The following is a 13882-nucleotide window of genomic DNA, read 5'->3' as shown; positions in this document are numbered from 1 at the left end:
GATTTATAAGTGATCGGGAAGAAACCAAGTGAAAAACAAGTCAAAAGAGACTCAATTGAAGAAAATGAAAAAAGTTGCTAAAAGTGCAAAAAGGGGACAGATCTGCAAATCTGAATATTTGGGGCTGTTTTGGTCATATTTTGATGTGGGAAAATTGGGGAGCTATAAGAGCGTGACTTAGGAGCAATTATTCTCATCTTTGGCCATTCTTAAGCTTGGAGAACTAGGGTTTTGCACCCACACTTGCGGATTGAAGATTTGAAGACTTAAATGAGAAATTTCTTACTCTTTTACTCATTTCTTTCATTCCTTGTTATATTGAATATCTAAGTGTGTAGTATTTCATTCCATTACTTGAATCTTGTTTACTAAAACACTCATCACCGAAGTTTTGGATTGAACTCTTGTTGTGCTTATATATTAAATAATTTTTATTTCTAATGAAGTGGGTCTTTGTTTCGTTAATTAATCTTGTTCTTTAAAGTTTCTTAAGGGTTTAGCTAACCCTAGGACTCACCCATTTAATTCCATTTGAGCTCGGAAGAGCAAAATTGAGGTTGGGAAAGATTAATTAACAAGAATTTGAGGCATTAAACCTCATCTAATAACTTGAGCTATGAATAGTAAGTTAACTTGAGATTAGTTGGTAGTGCTTAATATCACACTCTAAAGCTTCGAAAAGTTTAGAATGAAGTTATTGATTTGGTAAGAAGACTTTCAATGAGATTTTAGAAACCATTTTCTATTAGCATAAACTCGCTCTTAGTTGTAAAATCATAAAATACATTGGAATGTTACTTGAGAGTAATTTCCCTTGTATCCATCCTTGTGGCCATTGATCATTTTATTTGCTTTCTTGGTTAGTTTATCTTTGTTAGTTTAAATCAAAAATCAAATAGTGAAAAGTGTTTTACTTAGCTTAGTTGGCAATTAATTCTTTACTTTCTTAATCGCCTTTATATTATTCTCTGTGGGATTCGACCCCAACTCATAGTTGGGTAAATTATATTGCATATGACAGTGTACACTTTCTCTTTGAGGAGTGGATTTGGACGTTATCAGTATCATAGGCCGACAACAGTTAGATAACATATATAAAAGAAAGGAACTGAAAGATAGACATTCGAGCAGTCAAGTACAATGACAACACAATCCAAGATCAGAACAACACACGTGATATAAATACCAAGGCTGAATCAAATGATATATATGAATGAGATGAATTAGCGCATATGCAATGCAATGAGATGCACTGGCCAACTGTCTGTCTCCGTACACATATGTTACGGACTGATATCCTCCACATCTCGATAGTCATGACGTATACGGGACCCGCAGAGTCTATGTACCAGTCACTCCGCACACAGCCCAGAGGTGACTTCCACATCGCAAGCCACTCCACACACAGCCCAGAGGTGGCTTCCATATCAAACTGTCCATAATCTCAGATGTTCCCTTCTCACTTATCATCACTAGTACCAAACACATATCATATCAATGCATCATGTAGAATGAGTATGAATGCTATGCAAGATATCAATCTCAAGTGTAATCATATCAAATCTCAATCGTGCCTCTACATGGGCACATATCACAATATCAATTTCGAATCAAGTTCTATCCTCTGTACATGATAAATGCCAAGATAAGTTAGAGACGAGCATATCACAACAACAAGAAGACAAATAAGCAACAAGCCAAATCACAATAAACGAGGCGACATGCCCACAAAGTCATCAACAATACCAACCTAAGAATATCCATTTCAACTTCATACCCGAAGGCTTAACATGCTTTCTTCTTCAATAACTAACTCCTACATATGTTTCGCTAACTGAAGTCTAATCGAAAGGTAAGCCGAAACCTACCTCGACGCCGAGCTAGTGCCACGAACCGTCAAATCTGAGCCTTGCTCTTCCGAAAAGCCCCCCGAATACTCAAAGTCTAGTCATTATCGGAATCTAAGTTAGAAATGGGGAATAACGGTACCCATAATGCTATACATTCGATTGAATAAAAAATCAACTAAGGAAGAGAGGGAAATTGGGCCCACAAGGGTAAAACGGGTATTTCAAAAGTGGAATTGGTTACCCAACATTCTAGAAGTTCAATTCTACTCTCCAGTTGATAATTAAGCTCAATTATTGATCAATTTCATCATTCAAGAGAACAACCACCCCCCCCCCCCCTCTCCCCCAATTTAGGCATAAACCCTAATTTTTCATAATCAATTTCCCAACTCAAATTGGAAATTCAAGCTCATTACTACTAATTAATGAAATTCCATGCTTAGATTATCCAAATCCATAAATTAATGTCACATTCATATCCTAATATTCAATTAAAAAATTATAGGTTAAGACTCATCTTCTCCAACTAGCTTTCTAGATTTCACCATATATTTCAAGCTAAGGAAGGTAAATGATTAAGAAAAAGATGGAAGAGACTTACCCCAAGATGAATCCACTCAGAAAACACTTCAAATCTCCCTTGAGTCAATTGGACAATTAATTTTGGGAATGAGAAATGAATGGTTCGAATTAGGCATTTAATGATTCTGATTCAGCGTCTTTCGCTTCCACTGATTCGCCTCTACGAAAGACCATCCTCTGGGGCTAATTTTAGTAAAACATAGGACTTCCATTCCTGCGGACCAAGCCTCGCTGAGCCTGGTCCACTGGGGTGCACCCAGTCTCGCTGCGGCGAGACATCAGAAATTAGTGAAATTCTGGTTTTTCACCAAGTTCACCCCAAATCCCGATATACACCCAAGACCTCTCAGATACAAAATAGATATGCACACATACATAAAAATACGTTACGAACTCTCTTGTGGTTTCGGAATTCCCATCGGAAGTCTATTTGACTGGGTCAACCACCAACAGCCAAAAATCCACTTCCAACCAATAGATCAAAATGCTCACGAGTGCCTCGGGAACTGAACTGAGTACCCCACCAAGCCATAGTCGACCTTCTGTACATCGCAGAAATGGCGAATTTCCAAAAAAGGTTCGTTTACCCAAAAGTCAACTATCGGTCAAAGGTTTTTCACTTTAAGTTTTTAATTCTCGTAAGTTACCATAAAACTTGTCCGATTACCTCGGGAACCATGTCTCCCATCCCCGCATGTCCAAATCATACTAACATGGATCGGGGAAGGGTCAACGGGGGTAAATAGGTCAAAAGTGCAATGACGATCGAACGGGTCGTTATATTGATGAAGTGAGTCGTGGTGGCCCGATATATTATAAATGGATGTATCGTATAGAAAGGTAAATGTATTAGTCGTATATATTGACATCACAGGCCCAACTTGTATTTTATGTCGATGATGAAAAGGAAGAAGAATGGAGTGTTGTTATTCATCTAAAACCAAGAGACTTGTATGACACGGGAGAAGAAACAGAAGAGGAGTCCATTTGTGATATCGCTTCTTCTTCACAATAATACATGGATAGTCGGTTTCCTGATGGCAATCAAGATTTAGGAATGACAAGGAACGATAACAAAAGATGAATATACATGTTATTTAGAAATATGACTACAAGATTTTAAAAGTTTCAAATGAACAGTGCTTCATGCAAACTGTTTGCTGCACATTTAATTAGAGTATCACTACTTCTCTTTTGTTTAGATATTGCTAGATTTTTTTGAGTTGTGATATGAACCTTTTTGGTTATTTCAAGCTTTATTGTCAAGTAGTATTTACTATTGAATTTTGCACAACTAATATGTTCTGCTTGGAAGCTACAATTGCAATACTCTTTTCAGTTCCTCCACCTTTTTGTGAATTATTGAATTAATATTTTGCTGGGGTATTAGTAGAATTGTAATTTTACCTATAAAATAGGCTTCTATTTGGACACTTTATGTTAGTTTTAACTTCAATGTTCTCTATTAAAGTCTCTGCTTTTTAATTGGTTGCTGCTGACATTTTGCATAACTTCTATGTTTTCCATGGCTGCTACAATTGAATTTTTCACAACTGTTATGTTCTGCTTGGCTACTACAGCTGAATTTTTCCAGCTGCTGCAACTTCATTATGTGTTACTAACTTTAGGCCCATATTTGCACGAATGGCTAGGCCAAGAAGGTTCAAGGCTACACCACTTAATACAGAGATCACTTCTGCAGATTCTCATGAGGTTAGGCATAAACGCTTTAAGATTGCACCACCTGAAGCTGCTTCTGCATCACAAACTTATAGTGGATCTTGTTCTGTTGCTTCATCTAATGGTAGTGATCATGTTACCATGCCACCAACACATGAGCCTGAGCATGATTCATCTGAATTTGATTCATCTGATGATGATGATGATGATGATGATGTCCCTCCGACTTCTAGTGAGACTACTGCAAGTAAGAAGAAGAGCTATTAGATTGTCAGTCTTATTGGTAAGCATCATTATTACTCTTGTACTTTCGATTTTCTTGACAACGATATCATTTAAAATATGACAATTTTTGTTCTAAATGAGGGTGGTACCATTACAGAAGGAAGACTGAAGGTGCGAGATATTTGGTCACTTCCTACGGGAAAAAGAATTATCATCTCGTGCAATGATCTTGGCCAACCAATGGATGATGCAGGTGGTCTCATGGGTGGCTTCATGGGAGATTTAGGGTCTGACTTTTCTAAATTGCCTATTTGTTACAAGTCATGGCGTAAGGTTCCAGTTAACTACAAGAATAGCGTATATGACGACATTAAATAGGTACACTACTACTGTCACACCCCCCAACAAGAAGTATGATAGGCTCCGACCCGTAGGCCGAAAGTCACCTGACTTAACAGTTACTTGGACATCACATACCATAACTCAAAGAACATCTACACTCAGAAAAGGCCCAACATATAAATATTCAATAATTCAACACATATGTACATATGCGGACCGACAAGGTCGCCACAGCATAAGCTATATCATAAAGCCGACAAGGCTATCAGAAAAATATCAAGAAGCCAAAACAAGGCTGACAAGGCCATACATAATATTTACATATCCCACTATGTCCATAAGCCTCTAAGAGTATACATATGAACATATATTATACTAACAGAAAAGTATCAAAGGATAGCAAGCCCGGAGTAGTGGTACTTGCTAACACCACTGAAGCTGGAAAATACTATTGCGGTTGCCCCTCGATAACTCTGTCAGAGCCTGCAGCACGAAATGCAGCGTCCCGTGTAATGGGACATCAGTACGGATAAAAGTACTGAGTATGTAAGGCAGGAGGGTAACAACATAATTAAGATATAATGTAACATTAATAAAGGCAAAAGAAAACCGAACATCTAGAAGTAGTACAAAATACAATGCATGATGAAATCATTGGTATGCTTACACATATATATGCATATATGTACGTAATAAATAGTATCCATTCCCGGTCGTAAGGCTCGGTGTTATACGTGTAATATCATGCCCGGCCATTAAGGCTCGGTATTATCATCATTAGCCCGCGTCCGGGGAAATATCATAACATGCCCACTGCAGTGGTGTGCGCATTTACGCGCCATGCCCGGCCGACTATAGCGCGGCACGGTGTAGTAAAATAGTGCATTACATTTATTTATATGTATATACCATTGTTGGTCCGAACCGGGAAAGCTACGCAGGACCCCGCTTTCCTTCCGCGATGCGGATGAAAAGCGCAATGTCCTGAGGCCTCCCGCTTTCCTTCCGCGATGCGGATGGAAAGCCCGATGGTAATGCCTGGAGCTGATTTTGGATGAGAAGTCAATGATATGACCTTGGCCTTTCGGAGTGACATAAGGTCGGTAGCCTCCGAATAGCTTATGGAATTCGTATCGAGTCCAAAGGAGTAATCGATGATGATAAGTAAAATAATATTTTAAGAATCAATAAAATAACAAGACATTAAGATTTGAAATGCAAAGCATGGGAATAGAGTGGATTTGTTATGGAACGCTTGTGTTTATATTCTAGTTGGATTCGTGCCAAAGAAAGAGGGAAACGAACACCTTACATACTTTATCCGTCAAGCCACCCGTTAAAGAATTCCTTACACCGATGCTTGCCCTTCACCCGAGCCTATATATCGAGAAATATATCTTTAGTCATACTTTCATCACATTTCCATCAACTTATAAGCACTAAATATGGAAGACTAATTTGGGTTACGAAAATTTGGGCCGCATCTCCCCTATATCATCGACTTCCTCCAAATACCAAAACAATTCCCATACAATACCAACAACATCAACAACAACATCCTCAATATTCTACAAGATAAATATGTATATTTTCATCCAAAACTCTCTTCAAACCTCAATCCATAAGCCAACAACATCAACACAACAAACTATAACTTTTATTCTTGTAAATATTCCTTAATCAATGTTGATAAAGAAAGAGATTCAATGATTCATACCTTATAATTACTAAATTAGCAAGATCTTCAATATTTACTTTGTTTCCAAGCTAACTCCAACACAAAACGAAATTATAATCGCGACTACACGTTGTCCGGACCTCGATTAATATTCTGTAGTTTGAAATTTACTCAAAATCCTCACTTCTATGTGATATAAGAGCCCTCTTGTTTGCCGAAATTTCTGGAATATTTTGGAGAATTATGATGGAGAAAAATGGGGTTTTTAACCCTTTTATAGTGGCTAGGGTCGGCAGTACTGTAGCAGCACTGTTTCTGCTTTGTCAGCTGAGTTTGTAACGTTCATAATTCTCTACTCCGATGTCCTATCGACGAGTGGTTTGTTGCATTGGAAACTAGACTCGACGAACTTCATTTTAGGATTTTGAAACACCTTAAAACTCCTAATATACATGGAGATAAACCCCTCCAAAGTTGACTCAAGATTCTATTTCAAATTTTTGACAAACTTATTTTTCTTGATTTGCTTGGTCCCAGAGTTTTCCATAGCTTATTATATGAACTTAAACCCTAGTAACCATGAGATAGATGCATAAAATATCCCATATCCTAGGAAATTCTCCACATCTAGTCTTAAACAACTAACGCCTAATAGATTTCACGTACAAGACTACGAGGTGTAACATTCTCCCCCCCCCCCCTTCAAAAACATTCGTCCTCGAATGTCGGATACCCGAGAGTTAATAAAATTTCCACGGAACGTTAGTAAAGTGTCTCTCGTGATTGGGGCACCTCTAATCTCCTACATGTCACAAGTCCTAATCACAAGTCATACATGATACTGTAATCAATTACACGTGGTCATACAATTATTAGAATAATATTTCTCATCTTATCGAGTTTTAAGGGGGGGAGGGGTTTAAATATAACTCTTACCTTGTAAGTGATTTGCGGATGTAGCAGAACCTTGCAAGAATTTTTTCGGTGTAGGATATCATCTGTGACGGGGAATAAATGGGGATACTTGGACTTCATTTCTGCTTCGGCTTCCCATGTCATCTCTTCCCTATCTTTACTCCTCCATAGAACCTTCATTGAAGTCACGTCTTTGTTTCGGAGTCTGCGAACTTGTCTGTCGAGAATAGCAATTGGCTCTTCCTCATATGTTAGATTTTCTGTAACTTGTATATCGTCAACAGGTACGATTCTGGATGGATCACTAATACACTTCCTAAGCATGGACACATGGAAAACTGGATGAACCGTTTGCAGTTCTGATGGAAGCTCCAATTCATAAGCCACCTGGCCTACCCTTCGGATGATCTTATAAGTTTCGATATATCGGGGATTAAATTTCCCTTTCTTACCAAACCGCATCACGCCTTTCAGAGGTGATATCTTTAGAAACACCCAATCACCTACTTGAAATTCTAATTCTCGGCGTCGTACATATGCATAAGATTTCTGACGACTCTGAGCTGTAAGCAATAGTTCCTGAATAAGCTTTACCTTTTCAATAGCCTGATGAACAAGGTCTGGCCCAAATAAGTTTGCTTCTCCGACTTCAAACCAACCGGCAGGGGACCTACACTTCCTACCATAAAGAGCTTCATACGGAGCCATTTTGATACTGGCATGATAGCTATTGTTATAAGCATACTCTATCAAAGGCAAATGGTCATCCCAACTTCCTTGGAAATCCAGTACACAAGCTCGTAACATATCTTCTAAGGTCTACGTAGTTCGCTCAGCTTACCCGTCTGACTGCGGATGGAAAGCCGTACTAAGATTTACTCGAGTACCAAGACTTTTCTGAAAAGATTTTCAGAACTTTGCTGTAAACTATGCGTCTCTGTCTGAAATAATTGACAATGGAATGCCATGAAGGCGCACAATATCCTTAAGATATAGCTTAGCATAGTCTTCAGCAGTATAGGTAGTTCCTACAGGCAAGAAATGAGCTGATTTAGTTAACCTATCAACAATCACCCAAATAGAATCGAATCTGCGGCGAGAACGGGGCAATCCCGTGACAAAATCCATATTAATCACTTCCCATCCATGCTGGGATCTCCATTTCTTGTAATAAGCCACTGGTTTTTGATGCTCGATCTTCACCTGTTGGCAAGTGAGGCATTAAGCTACAAAGTTAGCAATATCTTTCTTCATATCATTCCACCAGTAAAAGCCCTTGAGGTCATGATACATCTTGGTGGACCCGGGATGAATTGAATACCGGGAGTAATGAAATTCTGACATGATCCTGTCCCGAAGCCCAGTTACATTTGGAACGCACAAACGACCTCGGTGTTTGAGAAACCCATTTAAATCCAATTCGAAGGCTGAGATCCGATTTTGTTGCACTCCTTCCTTAATGTTAATTAAAACTGGATCTTCATACTGTTGAGTCTTTACATCTGAGGCAAAAGTCGATTGGGATATATTCTGTAAAGCAATTCCAGTGTCTTCCGAATCTAGTAAGCGAACTCTCAAATTTACTAAGCGATGAAGTTCTCTGGTCATTTCCAATTTTTCTGCTGGCACATACAATATACTTCCCATTGATTTGCGACTTAGGGCATCAGCTACAACATTAGCTTTGCCGGGGTGATCTAAAATCTCAACATCGTAATCCTTTAGCAATTCGAGCCATCTTCGTTGCCTCAAATTCAATTCCTTTTGCCTAAATATATATTGAAGGCTTTTATGGTCCGTATAGATATCGACATGAACTCCATATAAATAATGCTGCCATATCTTTAGAGCGTGAATCACTGCCGCCAGCTCAAGATCATGGGTTGGATAATTTTGCTCATGTTTCCGTAGTTGTCGGGAGGCATAAGCAATCACCTTACCATTTTTCATCAACACACATCCCAGGCCGGTGCGTGACGCATCACAGTATACGGCGTAACCCTCGGTGCCTTCTGGAAGGGTGAGGACAGGGGCAGATGTCAACTTATCTTTCAATTTCTGGAAACTCCGCTCGCACGCTTCTGACCATTGAAACTTGGCCCCCTTCTGAGTTAATTTTGTAAGGGGAGTTGCTATAGAAGAATATCCCTCTACAAATCTTCATAATATCCAACGAGACCTAAGAAACTTCGGACTTCCGAAGCGGTTGTTGGTCGGGGCCAGTTCTTAACGGCTTCAATCTTCCGATCATCAACTTTAATACCTTCATCGGACACAATATGGCCTAGAAAAGCCACTGAAGTTAGCCAAAATTCACATTTGGAAAATTTGGCATACAGCCTTTGATCTCGCAATATTTGCAACACCTTTCGGAGGTGATCAGCATGTTCCCTCTCCGAACGAGAATATACCAAGATATCGTCAATGAATACAATAACAAAAAGATCCAAGAAGGGCCGGAATATGGTGTTCATTAGCGCCATAAACGCCGCAGGAGCATTTGTCAATCCGAAAGACATAACTAAGAATTCAAAATGCCCATATCTCGTTCGGAAAGCTGTCTTCAGAATGTCTTCCCCTTTTACACGTAGCTGATGATACCCTGACCTTAAGTCAATCTTCGAGAAGCATTTAGCACCCTGTAGCTGGTCAAACAAAACATCAATTCTAGGCAATGGATATTTGTTCTTGATAGTCACCTTATTCAATTGTCGGTAGTCAATACACATTCTTAGTGAGCCATCCTTCTTGCGCACAAATAATACCGGTGCTCCCCATGGAGAAGTGATGGGCCTAATGAAGCCCTTGTCTAATAAGTCCTGCAATTCCAACTTCAATTCGCGCAACTCGGCGGGGGACATACGATAAGGAGAAATAGAGATGGGCTGGGTGTCCGGATACACATCAATCGCAAATTCTATTTCCCTTTCGGGAGGGAGGCCTGGTAATTCATCGGGGAATACATCCTGAAATTCATTAACTACAGGAACGGATTGCAAAGTTGGTGGTTCCGCTTCAGTGCTCCTAACTTGAACCAAATGATAAATATACCCTTTGGAAATCATTTTTCGTGCCTTAAGGAAGGAAATAAATCTACCCTTTGGTGTTGGGTATTGCCCATCCATTTAAGAACTGGTTCACCCGGAAATTGAAATTTCACAGTTTTGGACCAACATTCCACATTGGCATAGCAAGAGGCTAGCCAATCCATTCCCATGATAACATCAAAGTCTATCATTTCTAACTCCACTAGATCAGCAACTGTTTCACGGCCACATATCGTAACCACACACCTACGATAAATTCGTCTTGCAATAACAGGTTCCCCGACCGGAGTAGAAACCAAGAAAGTCTTGGACAAATATTCAGGCTTTATACCAAACTTATCAGCAATATAAGGTGTGATATAAGATAGCGTGGAACCCGGATCGATCAATGCATAGACATCATAAGAACAAATGGATAAAATACCTGTCACAACATCTGGAGACGACTCAATATCCTGCTATCCTGCAAGTGCATAAATATGATTCTGGCTGCTGCCGGAAGCAGACACTTGACCTCTTCCCCTACCTCTACCTGCTGGGGCTAGAGAAGAACCTTGTCCAAGAGGGTGAACAGAGGATGAAGGACCTGCGATTGAACCTGTTGGCTGAGTCGGGCCTCTTCTACCACGGGATGGACAATTTCCTATAACATGACCAGGCTGTTCACAGTAATAACACACCCCCATACCTTGGCGGCACTGGCCAGAGTGGCCTTTACCGCACTGGTCACAACGGGGCAAGGGAGGCCTTGCCTGGCTGGACTCTCCCCTATAAGAAGGAGCTGGTACTCTCGAACTCTGACCCGATCCTGAATAAATAGGCCGATCATAACGCTGCCTCTGAAATCGGGAAGGTGCACTCATTATTGAAGGAGCTGATCTTTTAAAAGAATAGGACCTATAACTTTCTTGATAAGCATCTGAATAGCCTGTGAATCTGGCCCGCTTATTACGGCCCCTATTCGGGTCTTGCTCGATCCGCTGTTGATGTTCAAGGTCCTCCAAATTCTGAGCATATACCTGAATACGAGCAATATCCATGCCGCTCTGCAGTGAGGCCGTCATACAATCTTTAATCAAGTGAGGCCCAAGTCCCGTCACAAAACGATATACCCTATCTTCCATTTCAGCTACCATCGCCGGGGCGTATCTATCCAAGGAGTTAAACTTCAAACTATATTCCCGAACGCTCATATTATTCTGGCAAAGCAATAGAAATTTATCGGCTCTAGCTCTGCGAACCTCAGCGGGCAGATAATGATCCAGAAAGGCTCTGGTGAATTCCGACCATACTGCTGGAGGTGCGTTCGGCCCTCTCGATTGCTGCCAAGACTCATACCATACCGCGGCCACATCCCACAGTCTATGAGAAGCTAGCTCCACTGATTCTATGTCAGAAGCATGCATTACCCTCAAAGCGCGGCTCATTCGATCTATAAAATTCTGAGGGTCATCCTTCGGATTTGTCCCCGTGAACACCGGAGGATCCAAGGTATAAAAATCATGTACACGGGAACTAACAGCCCTATTCAGAAGGCCAGCCTGCCGCCGAGTCTGAGTAGCCACTAATCTAGTCAATAACTGGACTGAATCTCGCAAGTCCTGTTCTGTAGCAGCGGGGGGAGGAGCTGGAGGCTGAGGAGCTGGAGGGACTGGAGCCCTATCTTGCTCTTCTGCACCTGATGGAGTAGAGGTAGCATGCATAGGGGTAGCGCTCTGAGCCTCGCTATGCCCTAACTCAGCTGGCGGTACTCTGCTCGGGCCTTCCCCAGGAGTGGCCAGTATACTGCTAACTTTCTTCTTCCTCGGGGGCATTGCTGAAAATTAAACACGGAAGGATTAGATAGTTGTATTCTTAACTTGGCTCTATCGCACGATCTAGATCATGAAGAAAAGTATATTCCTAAATGTCCTGCAGCCTCCTAGCTATAGATATGGTGCACGGCATATCGATAACCAAGACTCTACTGGACACGGCTCATGGACATCCCTAGGACTGAACTGCTCTGATACCAATTTTTCACACCCCCAACAAGAAGTATGACAGGCTCCAACCCGTAGGCCGAAAGTCACCTGACTTAACAGTTTCTTGGACATCACATACCATAACTCAAAGAACATCTGCACGCAGAAAAGGCCCAACATAGAAATATTTGATAATTCAACACATATGTACATATGCGGACCGAAAAGGTCGCCACAACATAAGATATATCATAAAGCCGACAAGGCTACCAGAAAAATATCAAGAACCCAAAACAAGGCCGACAAGGCCATACATAATATTTACATATCCCACTATGTCCATAAGCATCTAAGAGTATACATATGAACATATATTATACTAACAGAAAAGTACCAAAGGATAGCAAGCCCGGAGTAGTGGTACTTGCTAACACCGCTGAAGCTGGAAAATCCTACTGCGGTTGCTCCTCGATAACTCTGTCAGAGCCTGCAGCACGAAATGCAGCGTCCCGTGCAATGGGACGTCAGTACGGATAAAAGTACTGAGTATGTATGGCAGGAGGGTAACAACATAATTAATAAATAATGTAACATTAATAAAGGCAAAAGAAAACCGAACATCTGGAAGTAGCACAAAATACAATGCATGATGAAATCATTGGTATGCTTACACATATATATGCATATATGTACGTAATAGATAGTATCCATGCCCAGCCATAAGGCTCGGTGTTATACGTGTAAGATCATGCTCGGCCATTAAGGCTCGGTATTATCATCATTAGCCTGCGTCCGGGGCAATATCATAACATGCCCACTGCAGTGGTGTGCGCATTTACGCGCCATGCCCGGCCGACTATAGCGCGGCACGGTGTAGTAAAATAGTGCATTACATTTATTTATATGTATATACCATTGTTGGTCTGAACCGGGAAAGCTGCGCAGGACCCCGCTTTCCTTCCGCGATGCGGATGAAAAGCGCAATGTCCTGAGGCCTCCCGCTTTCCTTCCGCGATGCCGATGGAAAGCTTGATGGTAATGCCTGGAGCTGATTTTGGATGAGAAGTCAATGATCTGACCTTGGCCTTTCGGAGTGACATAAGGTCGGTAGCCTCCGAATAGCTTATGAAATTCGTATCGAGTCCAAAGGAGTAATCGATGATGATAAGTAAAATAATATTTTAAGAATCAATAAAATAACAAGACATTAAGATTTGAAATACAAAATGTGGGAATAGAGTTGATTTGTTATGGAACGCTTGTGTTTATATTCTAGTTGGATTCGTGCCAAAGAAAGAGGGAAACGAACACCTTACATACTTTATCCGTCAAGCCACCCGTTAAAGAATTCCTTACACCGATGCTTGCCCTTCACCCGAGCCTATATATCGAGAAATATATCATTAGTCATACTTTCATCACATTTCCATCAACTTATAAGCACTAATTATGGAAGACTAATTTGGGTTACGAAAATTTGGGCAGCATCTCCCCTATATCATCGACTTCCTCCAAATACCAAAACAATTCCCAAACAATACCAACAACATTCTCAATATTCTACAAGATAAATATGTATATTTTCATCCAAAACTCTCT

The 13882-nt window shown here is 40.6% G+C and overlaps 1 protein-coding gene across 1 annotated transcript; it reads right to left on the bottom strand.

Moving 5' to 3' along the window:
• Nucleotides 1–7179: 7179 nt before the first annotated feature.
• LOC132613216 (uncharacterized) lies at nt 7180–7980 on the bottom strand. The gene is made up of 3 exons (XM_060327257.1): nt 7447–7980; nt 7294–7355; nt 7180–7198 (listed from the first exon to the last, which is right to left on the bottom strand). Exons 1-3 carry the CDS (start codon nt 7978–7980, stop codon nt 7180–7182), a joined length of 615 nt encoding a protein of 204 aa, XP_060183240.1.
• Nucleotides 7981–13882: the final 5902 nt, after the last annotated feature.

Source organism: Lycium barbarum, chromosome 10, assembly GCF_019175385.1.
Source record: "Lycium barbarum isolate Lr01 chromosome 10, ASM1917538v2, whole genome shotgun sequence".
NCBI classification, from domain to species: domain Eukaryota; kingdom Viridiplantae; phylum Streptophyta; class Magnoliopsida; order Solanales; family Solanaceae; genus Lycium; species Lycium barbarum.
Note: the sequence above shows the minus strand (reverse complement) of the source record. Positions and strands in the feature narration are given on the sequence as shown.